At 34.0% G+C, this 25,790-nt stretch overlaps 2 protein-coding genes across 8 annotated transcripts in view; both read left to right on the forward strand.

The window, feature by feature from the left end:
* Nucleotides 1-2,241: 2,241 nt before the first annotated feature.
* LOC106073561 (uncharacterized) lies at nucleotides 2,242-9,219 on the forward strand. Of its 7 annotated transcripts, none has more exons than XM_013234153.2 (5): nucleotides 2,242-2,425; nucleotides 3,574-3,788; nucleotides 5,606-5,811; nucleotides 6,212-6,325; nucleotides 7,087-9,219. In XM_013234153.2, the coding sequence occupies exons 2-5, from the start codon at nucleotides 3,625-3,627 to the stop codon at nucleotides 7,653-7,655; spliced, it is 1,053 nt and encodes a 350-aa protein (XP_013089607.1). In that variant the 5' UTR covers nucleotides 2,242-2,425; nucleotides 3,574-3,624; the 3' UTR covers nucleotides 7,656-9,219. The 7 variants fall into 7 exon arrangements, with proteins under 7 accessions (XP_013089607.1, XP_013089609.1, XP_055897890.1 ...); XM_013234155.2 differs by having other exon boundaries at nucleotides 3,577-3,788; XM_056041915.1 differs by lacking the exon at nucleotides 2,242-2,425 and adding an exon at nucleotides 2,480-2,769.
* Nucleotides 9,220-10,847: 1,628 nt separating this feature from the next.
* LOC106073553 (ATP-binding cassette sub-family A member 2-like) overlaps nucleotides 10,848-25,790 on the forward strand; it is a 58,914-nt gene continuing 43,971 nt past the window's right edge. Inside the window, exons 1-10 of the mRNA XM_056042526.1 lie at nucleotides 10,848-11,021; nucleotides 13,718-14,037; nucleotides 16,358-16,451; nucleotides 17,146-17,260; nucleotides 19,478-19,638; nucleotides 21,187-21,308; nucleotides 22,167-22,423; nucleotides 23,550-23,733; nucleotides 23,931-24,029; nucleotides 25,108-25,209. Coding sequence (XP_055898501.1) covers nucleotides 13,972-14,037; nucleotides 16,358-16,451; nucleotides 17,146-17,260; nucleotides 19,478-19,638; nucleotides 21,187-21,308; nucleotides 22,167-22,423; nucleotides 23,550-23,733; nucleotides 23,931-24,029; nucleotides 25,108-25,209 — 1,200 coding nt within the window. The 5' untranslated portion in view covers nucleotides 10,848-11,021; nucleotides 13,718-13,971. The remainder of the gene's footprint in view (nucleotides 11,022-13,717; nucleotides 14,038-16,357; nucleotides 16,452-17,145; nucleotides 17,261-19,477; nucleotides 19,639-21,186; nucleotides 21,309-22,166; nucleotides 22,424-23,549; nucleotides 23,734-23,930; nucleotides 24,030-25,107; nucleotides 25,210-25,790) is intronic.

Consider the following 25,790-nt stretch of genomic DNA (forward strand, 5'->3'; position numbering starts at 1 on the left):
GTTTTTTTTTTGCGTGACATGCTAGATCGGTAGCGTGTCTGATCTGTCCTGTCCGTTAGGAAGTTTTTTTTTAGCCACCAATACGTGTAAATGTTTGAGCATACCCCTAGTTTCATCAGTTTTAGAAATAATCCTTGTCTCCAGACTATATCGTAGGCCTGTTTCAGATCTAATTATACTGCCAGTGTCGATTATCACCCTTGCGGCTTTCCGAACCTCTAAAAAATCCGTCAGTTAATGACTGCATAAACACCATCGCTTGCACTTCTATTCTGCCTGAACCAGCGCAGGAGCGATGAGTTTGCGTTCCTGCAAGAGAGATATTGTACGGAAGAGTGGTCAAGAGGCCAAGTACGATTGAACTTGGCTTGGCTAGGTTACCTATGAAGGGGGCTCGAGGTTCGACAACTCGATCAAAGTAGTGTTTACTGAGCGCTCAAAGGCAGCACGGAAAACCTACTCCCAGATACCCCCTCCCCCACCCCACTGGTCCACAAATGAGATTGGACCTAGCGCTCTGAGCATGCTCTAAGCATGAAAGTAGCGATATATAAAAGCCATAATTTTGTTATATTTTTTTTTTTACACTAGCCTTCTGTTTATCACTCTTTCATCTTTCCCCCGAATACGATGTTAGGAATATTGTTCGATAGCTTTCCGAACGATCGGCCGCCTTTCCTTTCTTTAGTAACGGGACTATCGTAGTCACTCCCCAGGCCTTTACGAATTCTCCTGCGTGTAAGTCCGATTGCGCAAGTCGCCCCTATGATTTTTTTTTCTAGATCCGAAGCTGGCTAAGGAGAGAAAGAATTTGTTTGTTAAATGTTTGCTTTTGTTGAGGAAAAAGGAGGGGGGGGGGTTACCGTGCGCCACTGGAAAAAAGTTTGAGAAACACTCCTCTATTCTTTATCATATCTACCCATCTATATAGACTCTCACTATCTATATATATAATTCTCTTCATGGCTCAAGAGTTTGGACAGCGAGTAATGGAAAGATCACTCTTTTATCTCTGCAAGTCAGACGGACTAGAGTTACCCCACCCAATTTTAGAGGCGAAAAAAAAAAAAGAGGGAGGGGGGAGAACAAGAAGTATTCACCCGTCACTAAATAGCAGGGCCGGACTTATCCATTGTGGGGCCCAATGCGAAACGGATTTCCCGGGGCCCAGTTTGGGTGGAATACGGATAATAAGTGAACATTAATTTAAGAGTTTGTATTAGAAAATATAGTCGCCTTTGCATTTTATTCATTCTTTGCTACGCACAGAATTACTACATGAGCCTTGCGTGTAGCGAAGTCATACAGTATATCATAAGAGTTCTGTTCCCTACATATATCACGCTCAATAGCAAGAAAATTACCAAATGTTTCAATCTATAATATCTACGAGAATTGTTGACCTCGAGTAATTCTTCATTAGTTTGAGGCGCGGGAAGCTTCTTTCACTAGATTCCACAATTACGGGCAGGGGCGGACTGGGTGTCAAAATCGGCCCGGGCATTTCTATAAAATTCGGCCCACAAATTCTCTATCATGTGATGGGCATCCATGTCTAGGTGTATCGGTCCTTAAAAATCATTGTTAAGTTTGATAATGTATCGATATGCATGCTTACATTGAACTCTATATCTTAATAAGCAATAATATAGCGTCTATTTATATCAGCAATTATGAAGGCCCTAAAAAGATGAAGCCTACTAGTAGCATTGTCTACATTCTACATTTTATTTTCGGAAAATGTGTTTGATTAAAAGAGTATTACACTATATGTAATGTCTGTGAAAGACTTTTTGTTTAAACACGACGCTCAGATGGCCTTTTATACAAATTATAATAATAACATAATAAGGATATTATAAAACCTTTAACAACTTGATATATGTGCCATAGTGACTTCGATCAGACATTTCGGTGGCCCTACCGGCCCATTTGGGTACCGGCCCACCGGGCATTTATGCCCATATAGCCAGTCCGCCCCTGATTACGGGTATTGCATAATGCCTTTTTTTTTTTATCGCGTGTAGGATTGCAATGGCGTTTCCCCTATTGAATGACACCCCAAAATGAAAATTTTTGTTTATAGCCTATATATTTCAGGAGATTTGTATGAGTTTTCAAAAGATTTGAATAATTTCCGGATATTTCCAGATATATCTAAAGTCTAAATCTACAATACACTGTTTGTTATGTATATAGGCAGTGCTTTTTGTAAAAAAAAAAAAAAAAAAAAACAGGTGCCGGTACTCGGATCAGTGCTGATGGGTTGCCTAACTTATAACTACTAATAAATTAATAATAAACGTTAAAAAATACCAGACAAGTAGGCCTACTGAAGTAGGCTAATAATTTTTTCCCCACATTGAAAAAGGTGCCGGTACGCCGTACCGGTGCGTACCGTCACAAAAAAAAAAAGAGCACTCATGTAGGCCTATATATACTCATAGCTCAAATTATACTCTTATTATAGGCTCATTATACTTATAGCCATAGCCATAGCCTGCCATAGGCGCATAGGCTAACTCTAGATCTAGTCTAGACTAGTAGAAGACTAATTGTCTTTTTTTTTAAATTTATATGGCATAAATATATAATATTATATATAGATTCTCTAGACTCTATATATCATTTGGAATATGGGAGTAATTTTAATTTGGCAACGCAGTACTCAAACTCAAAGACTTGAAAGAGATATTATTATGGTCAATGTAATCACTAGATTCTAGATCTAGATTGTGACTAGATCTACGGCTACGGTATACTGACTCTGTGAGTCACTGAGTCTGACTTAGTGACTTAGTGTGGTACCGAATAACCATTGACTATATGTAGATCTATAAAAGTATAACTAGACCTATAATATAGGCTATATTAGGGCTATATCTAGACTAGAATAATCTAGAAATAGATTCTTCTAAGATTCTAGGGTATTCTAGATCTAATTAAAATTAGAATAATTGTTATAAATTTTTAATCTAGATCTAGATTCTAGATATAAAAGATATAAAAAATATATTAATTATTTATAATTTATAGTCATACACTAGAATGACTAGATCTACATAGTCATAGTAATAGAGCTAGATCTAGTTCTGCTTTATTTTTGTTTATTTATTTATTTTTTTTGCAAAGGGAGCTGGGTTCCATTGATGAAAATTGGTACAGCCTATATTAACTATATAATACTGGTAACTGAGTTTTGCTTGTAAATTGTTATTTATTAGCGGTTTTTGAGGTCACCTTCCGGGAACTTTTGATTCAACTGTAGTTTGTATTAGATTTTGTCAGGCTGAGGCTTCAATTTCAAATTTGGGGGGGGGGGGGATATATTTTATTTTGGGGAAAGGGTTTGAACTCCAGACCTCCCTCCCCAGCTGGGCTATGCCCATGCTCTAGAGTGGTCTAGAGATATACTCCAGATCTACTTCACCTGGTTTATCTAATCTACTTAATGTTAGTGGCATACTTATCCAATTATTATTGAGTCACTTGAGTTTCTATAAATAGGCCTACAATATAGTAGACTTACTGTATCAATCATATTCATAAGAGTCAATAATTATCTATAAAAAGCAGATGTACAGGAACTAAAATTTTAGTCATACAACCTTTTCACTGAACATCATGTCTGGCGACTATAAAACTTTGGTGGGCCAAATTACCATTAACAGTCATATTGGCTTTACTCTTGCTTTAGCCAAAGATGTTGGTATTATTGATGCTCTTGTCATCTCAGACACTCCTCTCACCACAACTGACATAGCCAAGCAGAAGCATCTCAAAGAGAGGTATGTTGTTGAATCTGTGTTTTTGTTGAAATGCTTTTTTAAGCTCTTAAAATTAGTAATGGCAATGATAACTATTTAGTATTGTTACAAATGACAAACAATATAAAATGTTTTATATGAGAGGTCGTGTTAAGCAACAAAGATGTCAAGAGAACAATAGAATTCAATGATGTTAGGAGAAATTCAATTTTAATGTGAGAAAGATTGGTAGAATGGTACTGGTAGATGTTTATTGAAGTCTTCTTTAACAGAACATATAGAATCAATAAAAAATCGAGGTGCAGGTTCTATTTAGATGATAAAATGCCTCTTAATTTAATTCAATTTTAACTTTTTAAACATTAACAGTAAAGTTGTTTTTACTTGATCAGTATCAAAATACTGACTTAAGAGTGCAGTGTAAATACAGCAGATTTTTTGTCCATCACCATTACATATTGCACCAAACAGGTTGAGAAATTGCGATTAGATTAAAGGAGGAGTATTGAAGAATGTCTTGTTGTGTGATTCTGCATTGTCTGCGCTGTCATATACAACCCATATTAATATTATTATTATTAATTCATTATTTTTTCTATTTATTTAAGTCCTGTCTATGTCAATGTATAATTGTACAAAGTTTCAAATTGATCTAAGAATGGGGTGGGACCAATAATGTGTACACACAACTTTTTACCAAACATTCAGGTAGACAGACAGAGTGAGTTGATAAAAGCTCTGTAAAAAACATTAATGAAAATCTAAGTAAATTTTGAGGAGGTGTACAATGTGGTTGCAGAGCAGTAAACGCTCGGCTTCTGAACTGGGGTCCTTGGTTCAAATCCTGGTAAAGACTGGGATTTTTAATTTCAGGATTTTAGGGCGCCTCTGAGTCCACCCTGCTTGAATGGGTACCTGACATAGTTGGGGAAAAGTAAAGGCGGTTAGTCGTTGTGCTGGCCACATAATGACAACCCAATCATTAACCATAGGTCACAGAAACAGCTGACCTTTACATCATCTCCCCTATAAAGGGGAACTTAACTTGCTTTACTTTTATTAATTGGTTAATTCTTTTTATTGATTTAAGTCCTGTCTATGCCAATATTTAATTGAACAAAGTTTCAACGTTCAACATGTACTAAATTTTTACCAGACAGTCAGGTAGATAGAATGAGTTGATTAAAACTTTAAAAAAAAAACATGAATGGAAATCGAATCCTGGTGTAGACTGGGATTTTTAATTTCAGGATCTTTAGGCGCCTCTGAGTCCACCCAGCTCTATTAAGTACCTGACATTCATCTCATCTCATTTCTGCCTGTGGTCCCTTCTTGGACATAAGCCAACAACCAGCTTCCTCCAGGCATCTCGGTTCTGGGCGAGTCTCTCCAACTGTCCCCATGTCTTGCCCATCTGCTTCCTAATCGTGGCACCATGTATTCCTGGGCCGTCCCCTCTTCCTCTTTCCTTGATGGTTCCAGGTTAGGGCTTGCCTTGTTATGTTGGATGCAGGCTTGCGAAGGGTGTGACCTATCCATCTCCAGCATCTCTGAAGGATATCTACTTCAATATTAGTTGGGGAATAATAAAAGTGGTTGGTTGTTGTGCTGGCCACATGACACCTTCCGTAATTGAAGGCCACAGAAACAGATGACCTTTACATCATCTGCCCTATAGATCGCAAGGTCTGAAAGGCAAACTTTTTTTTTTTAAGTAAATTTTATTACAGGTCTTTAACATCAGGTCTAAATTTGCAAGACGTTTTTTATTTTGCGAAAATGGATTGAAATAATCTTTAATTAGAATAGACCTCTCTTTACTTCTCTGAAAATTTCAGGTATGTTCAAGAAATTCTGGGTTGCCTAGTAAGTGCTGGTTTTGTCAATGTGAAACAACATGAATCATTGAACAGATATTATATCAGCTCTGAAGGCAAGGAAGTTTGGCAGGTGGGAGGTTTCCGCTCTTCTGTCTCCTTTATCAACGCCTTGATGGAAGCTTACAACCCAGTCAAAAGCTGTGTATTTGCAGATGGTCCATATGGTATGTTCATTGACCTTTATCTTTTATCTGATAGATATTTAATTAGCATAGTAGAAGGTCGAAGGTAGGATTAGCTAATACTAAGTGTCTTTTAAGTTCTAACTGTTTTAGCTTGTTTTTTTTTGTTTGTGGTAGGTTTAAAATCTGTGGTACAAATAACTGGGATAGAGGTTAGAAATAACACTATTCAGATGAATATAATTAAACTTTTTAAGGATAGGGGTAAACCTGTAAAATAAGTCTTGTGATGCTTTGTTTCTTTTTTTGTGCTCGACAAGCAAAATAAAAAGTTTTGTTAAACCAAGCCATTCATTTTTGCAATTTTTATAATTACCAAACTGCACATGCCCATGCTGCAGAATGCATTATTTTAAAAAAAATCATTCTATATTCTTTCTAGGAGTAAATTATGGTGCTGGGTTGATGCGAGCTTTGGATGAAGGCAAAACAGGAAGTGAGAATACTATCATCGAGCTCATTCTTGGAGCATGCCAAGGTCTCAAAGAGAGGCTAGGTAAATACAAGTCTGATAATAATATGTGCTTGGAAACATTTTTTGCATGGTTAGAGATCTTCAAAGCAGTCTTAAATGATTTTTTATAATTATTACCTCTATGTTTTTAAATCTTTCTTTAAACTTTTTTTAGGTAAGAAATCTTTTGTATTGTTTGAAATGGGTGGAGAGACTTAGCTAATACAATACAAAGGTTGCATCAGAACTTTGAATGATCTAAAATATTATGATGTCAGATTTTCACTATCTTTTCTATTTTACGGGATCTAAATGTGACGGATGGACAGACAGACCACACAAAACTATTAGTGTCTTTTCCCCTTTTGGGTGCCGCTAATAATCACATGTTCAGACGGAATGTAGAATGGAGAGATGAGATTGTGTACAAAACTGTAAGTGATGTCCATCTATCCCAGTGCCAATACATGCCATGGAGCTAATGCTCTGGCTTACTTCAACACATCCTGCCATTCAGATCTTTCTTGAGATTTTCATCTCCATGCTTGAACTCGAGTTCTTGTAGATCTGCTTTCTTTTTCAGCCATAGGTTAAATTCCATTGTGATATGTCCAGTTTTCCTTGTTTTCTAAATGTGTTAAAGCTTTTGTAACTGCTAGATCTAAATCAAGATCTAGTAAAACCTTACTATTACTACAATTTCTTAAACTTATTTACCACTTGCTTATTTAATAGTGAGAAAATGTTACAGTGTTCTTACAGAATAGGATATTGATTAAAAACTACACTTTTTCTTTGAACAGAAGAAGGCATATCTGTGACTGAACTTGGAAGTGGATGGGGCAGGACTATTGGCCAACTAGCAACATTATTTCCCAAAAGCAAGTTCATTGCTTCTGACTACAGTGATGAACTGGTCGACGCGTTGAAAGCCAAATGGGGTCACCTTGCCAATATTTCATTTGCAAAACTAGATGCATGCCATTTGCCAACAAACAGTATTGACAGTGTGGACTGGATATTTGTCATTGACGTGATCCATGATCTTCCTCATCCAGTAAAGGCTCTTGAGGGAATTCAACAGATGCTAGACAAAGAAAGGGGACTTTTTACAGCAATCGAAATTGTAGGGAGTGGATGTCATGCTCAGGATGCAAAAAACCTTGGGGCAGCACAGATGTATTCCATGAGCACCTTTCTGTGCCTGCCTGAAAGCTTTCAGAATGAGGACAGCGAGGCCCATGGTGCTTGTTGGAGCAAGGAGTTGACTGTTGAGGAGTTTAAGTCTGCAGGATTCTGTGTGGATGTTGTGGATTTGGAAGGATCAGAAGGGAGACAGATACTGTTAATATGTAAACCTGTGAAAAGCTGAAAAATCTTGTCCTTTTTTTAAGTATGTGAGCATCAAAAACATTTTTTAATTAAAAAGAGGAAGGAATTTCTTGGGAAATATTTTCTCAATCATCAGGAATGTCTGAAAAATTCAGTTGTTTGTATTTGCAAAAGTAGTTCATGGGGGGACAAAAAACTTATGGAGTAAGATGGGATAAATTGATAGCAATATTTATAGAACCTGCTCCCTTTCCCAAACGGTTAGTCACGGTTGATAAATATTAACAAACATTGTAATCATATTATTGAAGATTATGAAGATTCTCACATACACCCAACATGCTTTAAGCTTTTTTTTGCTTAAGGCTATTGTGTTTGTTTCATGCAAAGGTTAATGATACAAAAAAGCTATTTTGTTTTTACATTTGGTAAAGTATTATGTCGTTTATTGTTTTAGACAAGCAAACATTGGATCTTTTGTTTTAGAGATAGATGTTTAGAAAAATTTTCATTGTAAGATAAGGTAAGAAAGATGGCCTAAAGAAATGGAAATTTGGTGTTACAACAGTTATTCACCATAGGCTTAACTACCATAGGCTAACAATAAAAATATAGATACAAATACACATAAAAACACATACACATACAATCAGCCATTAACAAATTGGGCTCCTATGTGGTTCTCTGTGATGATGAATGACATTGAAACACTCTGATGACTGACAATGGTATGAATGATTTTCTTTTCTTTTGGGGTATAATCATGTTTTCACAGAATTGGATATGTAAAGAATGGGATCTGTTACCTATGTCTGGGCAGTTGTCTCAATCTGCTTGACACAACTTTGTACCTTTTAGTCAGTCCTTGACTGGTTGGACTGTTGTTGTTTTTAGAACTTGTTGTACGTGGGAGTGAGATGAATCATGGTGTTGTCAGACTCTCTGAGGGGAGATAATGCTTGTGATGTTTAGGCCATTTTATGTTGCTGTAACACGTTTTAGATTTCTATTTTGCCTTGTAGGACAATGATCGTATTGACTATATGTTGGCTAGTGTTTTAGTGTCAAGAACAGATGATTGAAGTCTCCTAGAATTGCTTGAACAAAGTCAGGGCTTTCAGTCTCCATATCGTGTGTGAATGCCTTTAATATATGTTCTGTTGCTTCCCCTGTTTTGGCTGTGGGTTGTATGCACATAAGCATGACATCAAATTTGTTTAAACTCTCTAGGCAAATAATATAGCCCAAAATTATTACACAATAGTTCAATATCAGTCATACTCATTTATTACTTTTAATTGTGATATTGTTGGCACATCAATATTGTTTGTTTACATTAAACTCCCATACCTCCTCCCTGGCTTTTCCACTATCTATGGTTCTATTTGCTCTGTACAAATGAAACGCATCCAATTCTACCGAAATGTTGACTTGTTTAGACATATTTTCTATGAGGCAGATTAGTGAGGTTATTAAGGAATTGGTAGATATATTTGCAGCAATCATCGTATTTGTTCATTTTGTTATTCAAAGAGCTAATATTAGCATTGTGTGTGTGAATTTAAATTATGCTTTTAAAGAATAAAATAAAATTAAATTTCTAATTTAAGAGTTGACTTGTTTGGATTATCATTTTTTCATTCAGTCATTACAAACTAAATTTCATATTTAAAATTTAAAAAAACTTCTTGTGTGTGTGTTTTATTCTCTTGAAATATTTATTTTCGTGTTGTCTTGAATTAGTTCAATCAATTTTAAATTAATAGTTGATCCTGTGACTTACCCAAACCTCGATCTTTATCTTAATTTACATTTTTTTTTTAAATTAAGTCTATGAACATGCTGATCCTCCCCAATTTAATAAAGTAGTAACTGCAGTATCCAACCTTTTAAATGGTAAGGCACTGGGTAGACTCCACCCTTGCTGAAATATATGTACTGGGCAGTTCAGAGCTAACAGCTAAATTAACAAAGATCAACCAGATGTGTGGCAACAAAAGAAACTACCACAAGAGTTCATTAGGCCCTGTATTCATCTCTACAATAGGAAAGGACATAAATATGCGATCGTATTTTATATCGTACCCATCAATTGCTGACGAAATTCTGCGATCTAAGTTATACCAAGGTATTTGGGTAGCTTTTCCACGCTGAGAGCTCCTTCTCTGAAGAAGAGTCGGAAGGCTGCTTGAGATATATGCCTGCCATTCCTTAGCGTGAACAGGAGAATATTGGCCTATTATTGCCAGTCTTAGATGCTTTTTTTTTGTGTATGAGCAGAACGTACGTAGATCTTGTTGCAACTCTTGTATTGTATAGTGGTTGCGCTCCCACCGGATTAAAACAAAAACAACAGCTTTTGGCATTCTGGCTGGGCCGGTAGGTCATTTATGAAGGCCTTGAAAACAACGCATGAAAGGACGGATCTCGAGCCATTGGGGAGGCCGTACTCGAGGGTAATTTTCCCTGAGACTTCTCCATACATCCTGTTTATTCTAAATTATTGTACGCTCTTGTGAGAAGTCTCTGATTCAAAGGATATATATGTAATGAACTGCAAATATTTTCCAACAATGTTAAATTCCAGAGAGGCCTGATTTGTATCTTCAATAGTTTTTGAATACTGCTGTTCCAAATGTCGAGATCGCTATATATATATATATATATCCCTGTGTGTAATAATATATTAACATATTGACGATTCCAATCATTATATATTATATGCATCGGGCAAAAGTACCCGTAAAAGGATTAAGAACTATTTTTTTTCCGAGTAAAAATTAATATTAAAAAAAAAAAACAACAACAATATATCTATTTGAGAAATACTGTAACTTAAGTTACGCCTAAACCGTCTGGCAATGATAGGCCTAGGCCCTAGGCCTATATTAGGACGGTCCAGTCTCTATTAGGATAATTAGGATCTGGATTATTCGAGACTTGTCTGCACGATTTTTCTAAGCTCTACGAATACGTTTAAGAAGCTTATAGAACGCTACGGAAATTGCACATATTGTTTGTTTTTTTCGTTGTTTACTTTTTTATTTGGGACCTCCAAGTACACTTCCCCTGATCAAGGAGAGCTAGAACCACTTGCAACCGCTAGAACAACTTGGATCAGCTGTGTTGATAAATATTCGTGTCATGTGACCAAACAATGTTCTTTTTTTAGATTTGCTGAAACCAATGAAATGTACGAGATTAGTCACATGACCATAACCCTGAAATGTGACATCATTGTGTACAGAAATAGAAGAAAGGCAAAATGTAAATGGCAATAGGACAAGTTAGAATAACGACGTATTGGACCATTTCCATCCAAAACGTCTTAGCTCTTAGTTCTATTTGCTTCTTCTAACTCAGTGTGTTCGTGAAATATGCAGTGAACTATTAACATAAAACAAAGGTAAATATCTATAGAGTCTATGTCTATAAATTATTCTGATTTAGTGTTAGAATTTAAAAAAAATCTGTTAGTTTTTGGTAGGCCCAGTTACTGAGTTAGGGCTAGGCTTTTTTCTTTTACAAATATTAAATAAGTTAAAAAAAATAAAAATGAATAAGCCCTTAGCCTTAGCTTAAACTACTTAAAGGCTTTTATTTGGCCTTATTGACCCTTATGCTTATATTATTAATATTATAGATCTAGAAATCTAGATCTATATTATTCTATATGTAGTATAATATAGATCTATATGTATACTTGCTACTTATACTAAGTTAAAATTATAGCGATTTAGCAGGCTTAGTCTTAGTCTTAGTACTCAGTCTTAGTGTATAGTCATAATAGTGCTTACTTTACTAATACTAGATTCTAAATTAACTTAGCAATAGTAATAGTCTATTAAATTCTATTATAATATTTAAAAGATTAGATCTACTAGAGCCTATATTAGATCTACATCTATAATATAGCATCATGCATCTTTTATTTTTCATGATAATGAATGATGATTTATTAAGATCAGATCTAGACAAACTATAGATGAAAAAAGAAAGATATAAGTTTTTCCAAACTCTCTCACATTTTTCTCTACCTCTATTTTATTTTCATTCTTGGAAATAAATACGAGCATTGTAATTTTGGTTGTATTGATAATTGAAGAAGTATTACTCTTACAAACACTTATGTAGATTCATTTATTATGGAAGAAAGAATTAAATAAAATTTACAGAAGTCTGTTTATGGTTATTGTAATTTGTATGATTTATAAATGGTTTACACTTTAATTGCAAAGAGTCATATATAGGTCGCTTTTACTTTGGTCAAAATGCTAATAGAGCCTTCAATACGATGATGGGCAAATTTAATTAGGCGATTGATTCATTAAAATGTGTTCATGTTTGTAAAGAAATGTTTTAGTGTACCACTTTAAGCCAGTGATGTAAGTGGTGTCAAGTTTTGTTTTCCTATCTTGCTGTAGGCCTAGTGATGTAAACAGAATTAAGTTTTTTCCTTTGATCTCATTTGAAGACCTTTCATTCATAAAATATGTGTAGCAAAATTTAATTTTAGGATAACAAAACATGTTTAAACCAATATGACAGTCGACCTTTGAGTTTTCGCAATTTGGCCAATGAGTTGAGAATTTTTTTCAAATTTATATATTATACTTGCTTATACATATACCTTGAAATTTTACAGAAAATCATTATATACACATGTATACATACATACAAGAATTGCTCATTTAAGAGTTTAGGATTAATTTTGACTTCTGTAATATTAAAATAGATTTTTGGAAACCCAATACATTTTTTTATACAGTACTTAGTGATTGAGTGTGTATTGCGACTTGTGTGTGTATTGCGACTTGTGTGTGTGTGATGCAATTTAATTAATGTAATTGATGTTACTTAAAGCTAAATATGTTAAAATAGATCTATTTTAAAAAGTATATATAGATCTCTCTCTATATATACATATGACATTAGGCCCTATAATTCATTTATAGGGATTTAACTAAACTAGAGATTGAGAGTCCAAATATTATTAGATTATGTATTTAGATCTAGATGAAATCTATGGAAACATAACTTTCATATATATATATAATTAACTAACCTTTTTTTTTTAAATAAATAATTATTATAGATACCATCTCAATATTTTTTAATTTTTTTTTAGCAAGGCAATGTTCCAAAAAGATTATTTGTTACACAAACAGAGATTTGTAGGTATATAATAATATAGCACCAACTGTTCAGTCCTATTGACACATTATTTATCACACTCTATTCATATTCAAGATTGACCATAAATTGATTGAAAATAAAAGTTAGTTAGTATGACAAATTATAATCGGTGTCATGGCTGGAAGTGGTAATGGATGTAAGCATTCTACTACCTATGAAATGCTTCCTCATGGCATGCATCTCAAATAACCTCTGTCAACCAGTCCAACTCCTGGCCTTCATGTGTGGCTCAGATATTGAGTATGGTGGAACTGTTCTCACTATAATAGAATGGGCAAAGGCGAGTAACTGGCGCTTTAACCAGTAAGCTTTGGGCAGGAGGGGCTGGCTACCCACTTAGGAGAAGGAAAACTCAGAATTCAAACCTCTGTTGCCTTTCAGCTATACCCAATCATGGGAAAGGCTTCGGGAGTCAACTCTGAGGAGATATCAGGAGCTGGTGCTACACCCTGGCAGAACCTGTGACACCGCTGACCCCAAACTGTATCGGCAATGCTGTTCATTTGAATACATCAGCTGCATAGAGAGGGGGAACTGATGTGTGGGTTATATCATTCCGACCACAGCTATTGCCCAGGCATTCATCTAATTTAGTCGCTTTGCGACTGAAGAAGGCCATAGAATCAGTGTCAGTGTAATGTCATAAGAAGATGAACTTTTAGTTAAGTAATGTGTAACCTATTTTAAGTAAGATTAAGGTAGTGTTGAAATTCTATTTTTAATAACACTTTTTGCTATTGAGATCATGAATAACAAGAAAAGCATTTTCAAGACTAATTTTTCCAACTTTTGAAAATGCATATATACATATAGATGAATTTTCAAAAGTTGAAAATGTTTTGTTAGTAATTGTACAATCTAGATATGAAGTCATATTTATCATACTTTTTCAATTTTTTTATGTAGCTGTCCTGTTACCGCTAACATTTAAGCAAGAAGTCATTGTCACTGAAATAAAAGCTGTTCTCAAAAACAATAAAACTACAAAGGAATCCAAATCAACTATGGATAAATGTGTTTAGTTGATAAAATGTCGAAAAACATTGAAGAACATCTTCCAAGTAAAGAATTCAGTCTCAATTCACTGTTCTGGGAAAAACTGAACTGTGAAAGTCTACATAATAAGCCACTAGCCCTGTGAAACAGAATCTGAACAAAAAATGGGTTTCTTTCATCAACTTAGACTCCTGCTATGGAAGAATTTCACTCTGAAAAAGCGGAGTCCAGTAAGTAGGCATTAGTTCATAAAAATATGTTGTTTGATTGTTTTTTTTTAAAAATTAGATGTTATAGTTGGAGTATCTTTAAATGATGAAATGATTACTTTATGTAATTTAGCCTTAGTTTATTGTTCATGCGACTTTAAAGCATGCATCAGCTAGCCACTTAAAAAGCCCTAGCCTTTATGATCTTATCTTATCTTATATAATACAGACGTTACTTCAAAAAAGAAGATGATTACGTCCTACGCGTCATGCATTTAGTCATGCATATTAACCAATGACTTAAATTCAGCCAAGTCACTGGTTTTCCTGGCTAGCTCAGGCAACCCATTCCATGCTCTAATAGCACTAGGGAAGAAGGAGTGTTTGTACAAATTTGTCCTAGCATATGGGACGAGGAATGTGCCTTTATCTTTGTGTCTTTCAGAGTATTTTATTAAATTTTGTTTTTGTATTTGAAGATTATGGTTCAGTGTTTTATGTATGATTGCTACTTTACTTTTGAGCCTTCTGTCCTGAAGGCTTTCTAAATTTAGTGATTTTACTAAAGGTGTTACTCTAGTCAAATGTGAATATTCGTTTGTTATGAATCTCACTGCTCTATTTTGTGTCTGTTCCAGTTTTTTAATGTTTTCTTGAGTTGAGGGGTCCCAAACGGAGGATGCATATTCTATTATTGGCCTAACCAAGGTTAAATAACATTTTAGTTTTATGTTCTTATTTGATTTATAGAAATTTCTTTTAATAAATCCTAATGCTTTGTTTGATTTTTTTTGTAGTTTCATCAATATGTGGATTCTATGACAGTTTTTCATTTATTATAACACCTAGGTATTTTGCGTTTTTAGTCTGTGTTACTGGTTTGCCATGAATAAGATAAGTGGAATTAATTTGTTTTAGTTTTTTTGTTACTCTTAACAACTGACATTTTTCTGGGTGGAAAGACATGCTCCAATTTGATTCCCATTTCTGTAATTCATCTAATTCTCTTATTAAAATATCTGTGTCCTGTGTTGTTTTTATTGTTCTATATATTATGCAATCGTCGGCAAATAATCTGACTTTTGTTCCTGAAGTAATGCAATTTGGTAAATCATTTATGTAAATTAAAAATAGTAGTGGACCCAATACTGTTCCTTGTGCTACACCTGAGTTTACTGTTATCGGTGTTGATTTAGAGCCATTTATTATTACAGTTTGTTCTCTCCCTATCAGAAAATCTTTAATCCACTGATGCAGTGAACCATTAATGCCGAAATATTATAATTTTTTAAGCAAACTATGGTGGTGTACTTTGTCAAAAGCCTTAGAAAAATCTAGTAAGATAGCATCTATTTGTTCACTATTATCTAAACCTTTTGAAAAATCATCAATTAGTCCTATTAGTTGTGTTTCACATGATCTATATTTCCTAAAGCCATGTTGGTATGGTGTGAGGACATTATGTTTGTCTAAGTGGTTTATGATGTTGCTACATATTATGTGTTCTAGGATTTTACATGTGATGCTGGTAAGTGATACTGGTCTGTAGTTTCCTGGGTCAGATTTTTCTCCTTTTTTAAATAGGGGGGTGACATTGGCTTCTTTCCAGTCCTTTGGTACTCTGCCCTGGTTAATTGAAGCCTGAAAGAGTATTTTGAACACTTGGGCTAGCTCATTGCTTAGTTCTTTGAGTAATCTAGCTGGAATACCATCAGGTCCAGAAGCTTTATTTGGTTTGGTGTTGGCAAATAGTTTTTGAATTCCATTTTCTTGTACTACTATATCTTCTATGTTGTTTACTTGGTTCAAATTCAGTAATATGTCTTTGTCTCCTGGGGCTGAGAATGCTGATGCAAAGTATTTGTTTAGGATGTTTGCTTTGGTTTCATTATCATTATGTATTATGTTATGTTCATCTTTTAATGGCGCTATGCCTGTTGTTTCCATTTTCTTAGACTTAATGTATGACCATAGGTTTTTGTTGTTATCTTTAGATATTACATTGTTTATGTATTCACTCTGCAGCTGTCTGCTTACTTTTTGGGTTAAGTGTTTAATTGGTCTTCTGTGTCCCAGAGCATTGTCTGGTTGTGTGGTATGGCACTCTGGACTACTGTCTTGATTGTCCCAGGCTTGAAACCTGCTGTCTGCCATCCCCCACCATCCTGCTGGAGGTTTAGCCTAGGATGTAATGAAGGAATGTATGAAACATGTAAAACAAACAAATGCAATTTGAAATGTTCGCTGCACTATCAGATCTTATAACTAGGGATTGGTATCCACTAGACTAAAGTTACCAACTTTATTTTTTCTTCTCATTTATTCAATTATCTTTTACCAGCTTGTGGTCATGTTTGAGATGTTCATCCCACTTGTGCTCTTTGTCATCTTGTTGCTCATCAGGAAAAAATTGCCAGCCACCAAAATGCCTATTGGTCAGATCCTTTTTTTTTAATGTTTTCCTATTGAATCATCAATTAATTTCAGCCTCACACTTTTTTAAAAGCATAAATAACAATGAAAAAAAATATTTGAAAACAATAAAATAACAAATACTAATTTTAACCAGAAGTAAGCAAGATTTTTTAACAACACTGATCCATATCTTTTAATCTTGTCAGATGAAGTAATCTGCTATGAGATAAGATTTAACTCCTTTGTGATGTAATCACTATGCTCTGACATGTAATTTAAAAGTAATTTCACATAATTAGATATCATTGAAAATTAACATATTGCACCAGAGAGAGCAATAATAGTAAATAAACCACTTGTTACGTTACTAAAAATACTTAGTGTTCAGATTTTTAGGCTTGTTTTCAGAAAAATATTACTACTACATTTATTGGCACCGAATATATAATCAATGATCAAATTATTATTTTTATTTTTTTTTAAGTTCTACTAAATAGTGTAAAATTTAAAGTAAATATAGTTTTGCATATCTTTGATGAATCAAACACCTCTGTATTGTTTTGCTGTTCGTGCTTTGGCATTGATTTTGAGTTTAAATACCTGAAAAGATAAAATAAATTTCATGTTTATGTAGTCTACTTATCATTAAAATTATGAGTAGTAATGAATTTATGAAGCTTTTATTTTATATGTGTTACATTGACTGTTCAACAGCTCAATATCATGCAAGAGCCTTGCCTTCTACTGGATTGCTCTCCCTTATTCAAATTTTCTGTGAAGGTGAAGGGGAAATAGATCAACATGGGTTTCTAAACTTTTCTAGCGAAAAGTAAGAAATTGTGCTGATAAATTAATTAAATAATTAACATTATTTCTAAAATGATTATGTAAGTATTTATTATTTTAACAGAAAAATGAAGACAATACCATTCTAAAAACATTAATGAACATATTTGAAGAATGTTGTTATGACATTAAAAAAAGGTTCCTCTTTCGGACTTGCCATCTATAGGGGCAGATGATGATGGCCAATGGCCAGCACATTGACCAACCCTCTTTACTTCTCCAACCTAAGTCATGCACCCATTAGAGTTTGGTTTACTCAGGGACATTCTAAAAATCCGGTATTATATGATCTAAGCCAGGGGTGGGCAACCTTTTTGGATCGAGGGCCGCATTTCTTTAAATTTGGGAATGGCGGGCCGCATATGTAGCCTATATACAACTTAGAAAGATACTCTAGCTAACTTTTAATTCATAGTTACACTGTATTATATTCACGTTTCTTTTTTTCTATACTCCATGTTAAGGAATTACAAGAAGAGTTAGCAATTTTTAAAATCAATTAATAATTTTTTGTAATTGCTGTTGTCTTTTTATATTACAATAGCCCCACTAATATACAGTTGTACTTAATGTGCAGTATTTTACTTTTTACACTCGTGCATAATGTTTGGAACTGTGGAACTAGCTTACTAGTTGTTACCCTTGTGACTGCTGTCAAATTACAGTCAGTCAAAATCGACCAGTAATTATACTTGTTTACTTTTAATCATTTCGCTAGAAATAATTTCACCTTTCAGCAAAGGAAAATGACAAAACGTGTTTTCTTTTTGCTTGCTTGTAGAAATGGGAGAGCCTTGTTTGAAAAGATTTAACATCCATTTACATTTCATATGCAAAAGACTCATTGCAATAGGGATTATGAAACATGAAATCTGTCTTCCACTCTTCATTAGAAATATTGGTAACAAAGTCACAGTCAATGTCCTTCAAGTAACGTAACAATTTCTTCCTTGAGATTTTACAGTGTTCGTTTGCCTTGCCCATGCTATGATAGAGGAAATATTGGATTATTTTATTCATAATCGAAGCTACCTGTGGTTAATACATCATGGCCCTAGCAAGTTTGATTTTATTGATCATATTAAGAAGCTGAAATTGTATGAAGCTTGTGCAAAATTTCCTGTTTCAAGTTTATGGTTGGGGTATTTAAAAAAAACAACACCATTTTACTCAGTCAAAGATCGAGCTCCACCAGTTGTCACCCTTGCCATCTTGTTCCAAGCAGACCCAACATTCAACACAGTTCTTTATAGCATTGAATAAATACTGATCAGATATTGTGTCTTGAATTAAGTGTATTGATGTATAGCCAATAAGCATAGTCTTCATTTGCTTGAAACTTTTTATAATGACAGTTTCAATAATTTATATTTATATTATTTTTAATAATTTTGCATTTTTATAAGTATATACTGTGGGCACACCTGACTTCTGTAGGTGTCGGCGGGCCGCATAAAACACTCCGGCGGGCCGCATGTGGCCCGCGGGCCGTAATTTGCCCACCCCTGATCTAAGCAATTCACTAAAAACCTTAATGATTTAAAAGAATATTTTTAGCCATTGAATCAATTATCATTATTATTATTATTGTTTTTTTTTAGCACAAATTACATTCTAGTAATATTTCTTTGAACTCCGCCATAGGACAAGCCCGGATGAGGAAGGAGGAGGGTTCGGTATAGGGCTAGCTACCTTACCCTGTAGGAAAACCATTAGCTACAGTAACACCAAATAGCACCAAACAGCAATACTTTTATGTACCTGTGTGTAGGGGATCTGGTTTCTTTATTACCTCTAGAATCTCAAATTACTAATCTGCATTGGGATTTTAACTCAAGCTCTTTCAGTTTAGTGGGGGTGTGGTGGCTGAATGGTTAAGCATTTGGTTTCTGAACCTGGGCCCTGGGTTTGAATCTTGGTGAAGACAGTGATTTCAGGATTTTTAGGACACCCCTGAGTCCAGCCAACTCTAATGGATACCTGACTTAATGGAGAAAGCAAAGGCAGTTGGTCATTGTGCTAGCTACATGACACACAAAGAAACATATGACCTTAACATCATCTGCCCTATAGACCCCATGGTCTGAAAGGAGAACTTTACTTTTACTTCTCAGTTTAGTAGCCATGTAGTTTAGGCCACTTAGTCGCACATCCCATTTATGTAGTTTGAAGTATTATAGCTTTTTCCCTCCTCTTTCAGTCAACTAGGACGCCTCCTAGAACAGTTACAAGTGGTAGCAGAAGATCATGATTTCTTCAGACCTGGCATGTCTCCACAGGAAATGGATGAGCTTCCTGAAACCTATCAGGCAGTTATTGATGATTCTGCTTTTATGATAAGCGCCCTCAAAAATGCTTCAGGTGTGTATATACAATTCTGAAAAGTGAATAGACTTGTGTTACTTTTATAAGGATATGAATTTTTTACCTTTGGGAATTGAAATGATAAAGTGTTTAGCAATAACTCTGTGCACTTTATAAACGCATCTCTAGGGTGTTATGGTTGTTGATTCCAATAGGCTTTTAATAAATGTAAATAGTCTTATGATAGTCCAATGTGTCATCTTAAAATTTAACTACTAACTTAAAAGTTTAACATGTGATGAAAGAACAGATTTAGTCATTGGGTGTGTACTTTAGTGTTTAAAGTGGATATAAAAAGATTGTAGATGTCGATTGCTCTTGTGTTTTGTTTTAAATATTATTAACAGATATTCTTCTTATAACTTAATAAGTACTATAGTCTGAAAGTCCTACAGGATTACCAGTGAGGAATACTTATTGACTAGTCACAATGTACAATCTACAGGGCCAATTAGCTATTCATGTTTTTAAATGTAAAGCATAGTAAATCATGAAATTCAGAAATGTTATTTATTCAGCAATGTTATTTATAAGACTTGTTTGTCCCACTTTGTATTTTTTTTTAAAATATTTTGTTTCATTTGTATTATTCTTGAAACAAGTGTTGTTTTTATATATAATGTTTTTTTAATATTATAACATTCTTGTGTGGTGAGCTCAGTCACCCATGCCATTTCTTAACCAATCAGTTGTCAGTTTGAACATTTCAAAATAATCTAGTTCTCCATCTGGTTATTTTATCCAGTACTTAGCCATTAATGCACATGTATATATGTGTATTTATAGAGAATGAATGATATGCTCTTGTAACAATTATCAATAAAAGTTCATGCCCATTTTTATACCATATGTAAGAACAACTGTTACTGGCAATGTGGATCAAGATAAGTCTTAAATAAAATAGTCAATAAAAATGTGTAAACAATTATTTTTAGAAGGTACACCAAAATTCTCCTCAGCCAGATTAAATGTCTCTGATTGGCTAAACCCAAATTAAACAAATTTCCTTTGTTATTAGGCAAATATGACAATGATTTTGATTGGCTTGAAGAACAAAATCAAAGCCTTTCCAACCAATCAAAGTCAGAAATAGTGTGTAGGACATCTGATATTAATAATAACGATTTTAACTTTAACAAAGCCTGTTTTATTGTTACTAATTGTATTCATCATCACCATCATCATCAAACTCCTTTTGAGTGAGGGATTGAGAAATTGCAAATGCCCTGGACAGAAACCCTGCTTTTTTGCGTAGTGCATACATGTCACCATACAGATTGAGAATTTTTGATTTCCCAGACCTGTCGAGACAGAGATCAGCAAGTCTGGGGCAGTCAAAAAGAATATGAGACACAGTTTCATCTTCTTCCCAGCAGTGGGGGCACCGTGAGTCAAATTTGGCCATAGCCGTGAGAAATATGTGTTAAACAACTTGTTTACCATACCATTGATCAACATTCAAGAGAAAACAGAAAATATTAACTTCCTTTAAAATACCCAACTTCATTGTGGTAGATGATAATCAAAGTTTTTTTTTGTTTTCAGATATCAGTTTCAGCAGTGTCCTGCAGGATAGGGACAGATTTTCCCATTTCTTGATCTCACATTTGAATCTCACTTTGGAAGAGGCAGAAGATTTTATCAACTCTACAGTACACGTGAAGGAAGTAAGTTTCTGTATTTGTCATGGACTGAAATTATACCTTCTATAAACTAAAGAGGCCAGCCTTATAGGAATTGAAAAAGGATTGGTTTGCACAATTTTTACAAAGCCAACATCAACTCGCTCTGTCTGTCTTGCCAAAAGTTTGTACATGTTATTTCTCCAACATCCAATCTCGGATCAAGCTGAAATTTTGAACAACTATTTCTTTTACCTGACAACACAAAAATCAATTAAAGTAAATGAACCCATTAGAAAATTAACTATTGGTTATAAATTACTTTGTTTGGTATCTCAAACAAGGGAATGAAATAGTACTTGACAGAAGTGGTGGTATATGCTGAATTAGTCCCCTTTATATTAGGCTGCCGTCTCACGTGAAACAGAAACAATAGATAACAGTACAATCTTCCATGTTGATAGACTCTATGCTAGTAGAGTGGTTACCGCGTTGGCTTGAGAAGCCTGAGAAGGCTTTATCTCACAAGTTCAGGTTGTTCCCTTTATTTAAAATTTACTTGCAAATGCTTTTTCATTGTTAGTCTAGATCTATTACAAATTTAATTACATGACTGATCCAAACTAATTGTCACTAAGTACACTTAATATAAGCTTTGTATTTTTTTAAAAGTATTTTTTTTTTTATTATTACCCAAATGATCAGCAGTTGTTAGGTGTCAGAATGGCTGTGCCAAAATGTTATAATCAGTTATGAAACTGCTATTCTCTTGAATTCATTGTGCCCTGATATTACAGTATTTGAGTAAGCATTAACACTAAAAAGACTGTATTTTATTCACCCATCTGTTCAAAACTTTCAAATCAGCTTGTTACACATGATTCTATACATTCTCAATTACAGATATATCATTATCTCTTTGGTGGACAACTGAGCCAGAAGCTGCACATCACACGTTTGCGTAGGAGCCTTAATGCTAAATTTTCTTCTATCACAAATAACAATTTATCATCAGCAATAATAGAGGAGCAAATACAGATGCTTCTTAATTCTTACCATCCTGATAATTTTGGCTTCTTAGATATGGTCTTAATTTTTCAACAAATGCTATCTTCTGCACAAGGGAATACAGATTATGTCATGAAAGACATCTTACCAATGTGAGTATTCTAATGTTACAATTGAAATTAAAAACAGAATACCACAATGGAAAATACATCTTTTTCAGGGCATACATTTATATTAAAATATCAGATAAATTTTCACTTTAACTTAATTTTATAAAAGGTGTGCTGTTATGCTAAAAATTCAATTATGATGCTAAATGATTTTTTTTAAAATTATATGTAAGTAATTTTTAAAAAAACTTGACTCATTTTATTAGCTGTTCTTCTTCTTCTTTATCCTCATTCTCATTTTTATGTTGGAGCGTGCAGATGATTAGACCAATACACGAGAGGAACTGTGCAGGGGTTATCAAATCAGGGAGCACTCCATCTAGTTTTTTTTTTTTTTTTTGGGCCCAGGTCTTGTTTTGGCCTCTTGGTAAAGAATGCAGTTTTGAAAGACATGGTCAGCATTCTCTGGTGACACTCTAAATGGGTAGATTTCACTGGTTCTAATTTTGAGGTTCCAGAACATATGTTGTCTCATTCTGTTGTGTCCTGTCCTGAGGCAAAAGATTAGACCATCTTGTTGGGATAGCTTTTAATAGGCATCATCTTTCTTGTGATTTGGATGAGAGCTTGTCCATTTTTCATTTATTCTATTCCCTATTAGTTTCTTCATTTCTTCTGGTGCAATGTTTAATTTTTTTCTCAGCCTTCTCATTTCCTTCTAGTTCTATATGTGCTGGTATCCATTGAATAACAGTTTTTTTGCTATTGTTTTTGAACTTTATAAGTGCTGTAACATCATTTTCAGCTTTTTGTCTAAAGCAGAATTGGACTTAGCACCAAATTATCTGTTGAGAAAGTACTTTATATACATTAATGTATATTTTTTTGTTATCTTAAAAAAAGAAATGTAAAAGTTTATTAAATAACTGCCCTGTTACAACATAATGTTTTTAAATTCAGGCATTTATTGGAAGGTGAACTTCCTACTCCACATATAGTATCTACTTAACAAATTAAAAGTATTGTTTAATGTTGTTTGTTTCTGAGTGTTATGCCAATAAAATCTTGAAAATTTCTGCAAAAGAATATTGCTTGGCAAAAAAACAACACCTATTAATTGCTGTGGAATGAATGATCATCACCAATAGATTTCTTTGGTTATTGACAGATTGACTACCATAATGAACAAGAATAACACGCAGAGTCTAAATCAGATGCTCCTTAAGCTTTTGCTCAGCTCCAGTGATGATTCAGTGGAGAATTTAAAAACCTTAATGGAACTGCTGTCATTCATACGAAATTACAATGAGAGCATAATTATCCCTCCTGAAGACATAGTCTTTGGGTTGAAGGTATGTGTTTATTTTAGTAGCCCCAAAATAGCGCCCAATATATATATAATATATATTTTTCTGACCCGTTTCTTACTAGCTATTAGAGTTAATTCATTCATTCCTTCAAGAACAAATTGTAATTTTTTAAATTGATTTGTTTATCTTAACATAAAATAAAAATGCATGTAAAAATCAATTTGGTTTTTCTATTACAGAGTCTCTTGAACTCTACAGACTTGTTAAGAGAAATTCTGTGTGACAATGAGACATTTGTTAATGTTCTTGTACCAGAGAATCAGAACAGCCAGCTGAGGGTAAGTGTTGTTTTAAAAGGGTTGGTTGAGTTGGCTGTAAGTATTGTAGCAGAAGTTATAAGATTATAGAAAGAGTTGAAATCAATTTTGATGTACATAAGAACCCACTGGTTTTGAGATTACTCTTATTGGTCATCAATAATCATAAGTTGTAAGTCTTGAGTTCAAAGTCAGAGGGACATATCAAAATGAAGCCAACTGCTGAAGTAAGGAATCATTTATACATGTTACATATCCTAAAGGCAGCACTAGGTACCAAATTTTTTATGAGAGAACCTATTGCTGCTTTTACATATTAAGTTCTGCAAGAAAATGGTATTTTTACTTGGGATTGATATTGTTATAATTTTGATGGCAATGTGTGCAATCAGCTCAAACAGATATCGCCCAGGGCTAGGCAAGTGGTCAGTCATGATGAATGATTAGTGGCAATGCATCAGGAACACTAGTCCAAGCCATTCAGACCCTATATGGTCATGTGGTCATCTAGAAGGGACCAACTAGGTTCTATTTCTTTTGAGAAGGCCATTGAGCCCTCATATAAAGAGCAAACACTTGAAGATTCAGTCCGGTACATTGAGTTTAGTGTAATGTCAATCCAGAGCAGTAGAATCCAGTATGAGTCCAGGAAGAGACATAGAGGTCAGTAGACTTTGGTACAGCAGGACAGATTTTATATGGTAGTAGGATTATCTATGGTACAGTCAGTGTTAAGTGTTACCAATTATACAGTGTTGGCTTTGATTTATTACATGTTAAAGAATTATATTATTTAGACCTTTGAGCTGTCAAGCTCATGAGATAGTTGTTTGATGTGGTGCAGTGTTAGCAGATAGCTTGGGTAGAGAGATTGTTATAATATCATTGGGTTTTACTTGTTCTTAATAGTTGCTTGACCTCAGTTGAGAACAATTAAGGAAGAAGGTTATTGTGCTGGTCACTCAAAAACTCTTGTAAATCAATGGCACAAGAATTACATAATTGTGGCAACCCTTTTACTTCACGCTCCATTTATATAATAGAACTCAGTGTCTTGGGCTCAGGTTGTTAACATGATGCTTCTAATACTTTTTATCAGGCAAAACTACAGCATAATTTATGTCTCCTCAACAAAACTCAACTGGAGGATCTCTCCAAAGAGCTGTTTTACCAACTCAACACTGAAAATATGATTCAACTGGTAAGTTATAAGACCATATCTCTTTCATTCAATTTTTGATCATTGCACCTTTACTGGTTTATTTTTTTTTTTGTTCTTGTGAAAAAAACAACAACATAATTTTGTAGCATGCAAGGTCATACAAAAATTTTCATAAAATTAACAAAATTTGTGCACTGAGGCAATGTTCTGAAAACCTTCTAGATTGTGGGAAAGTGTGTAGTTGATTAAATAACAATCATTTTCCTGATCACTACTTTAAGTGGGTAGGGTAGACATAATTTAGGTCTCATGACGGATATATTTTGTATTTTGCTTAAATAATGTTATATTTTGTATTTTGCTTAAATAATGTTATATTTTATATTTTTCTTATATAATGTTCTAATTATTATGACTGAAATGAAAACAAACCTTTCTGTAGAAAAAAAAATCCTTAACAATAATTATAGTTAATTTTGTGTGTTCAAGTTATATTCTTTCATTTATAGATAAAAGGTATAAATTGTGTGATATCATTTAAATTAAGTGATAAATGAACAAAATATAATTTATTCATTTTATTGGCATTTGTATAGCACAATTTAATATGAAAATGAGGG

The sequence above is a fragment of the Biomphalaria glabrata genome, chromosome 9, assembly GCF_947242115.1.
Source record: "Biomphalaria glabrata chromosome 9, xgBioGlab47.1, whole genome shotgun sequence".
Classification (NCBI taxonomy): domain Eukaryota; kingdom Metazoa; phylum Mollusca; class Gastropoda; family Planorbidae; genus Biomphalaria; species Biomphalaria glabrata.

Excerpts from the sequence above, each read along its gene's own strand:
- LOC106073561 (XM_013234153.2), top strand. The coding sequence starts at position 3,625 with ATGTCTGGCGACTATAAAACTTTGGTGGGCCAAATTACCATTAACAGT. Across the intron at positions 3,789-5,605 it reads CAGAAGCATCTCAAAGAGAG|GTATGTTCAAGAAATTCTGG; the intron begins GTATGTTGTTGA and ends TGAAAATTTCAG. Across the intron at positions 5,812-6,211 it reads ATTTGCAGATGGTCCATATG|GAGTAAATTATGGTGCTGGG; the intron begins GTATGTTCATTG and ends TATTCTTTCTAG.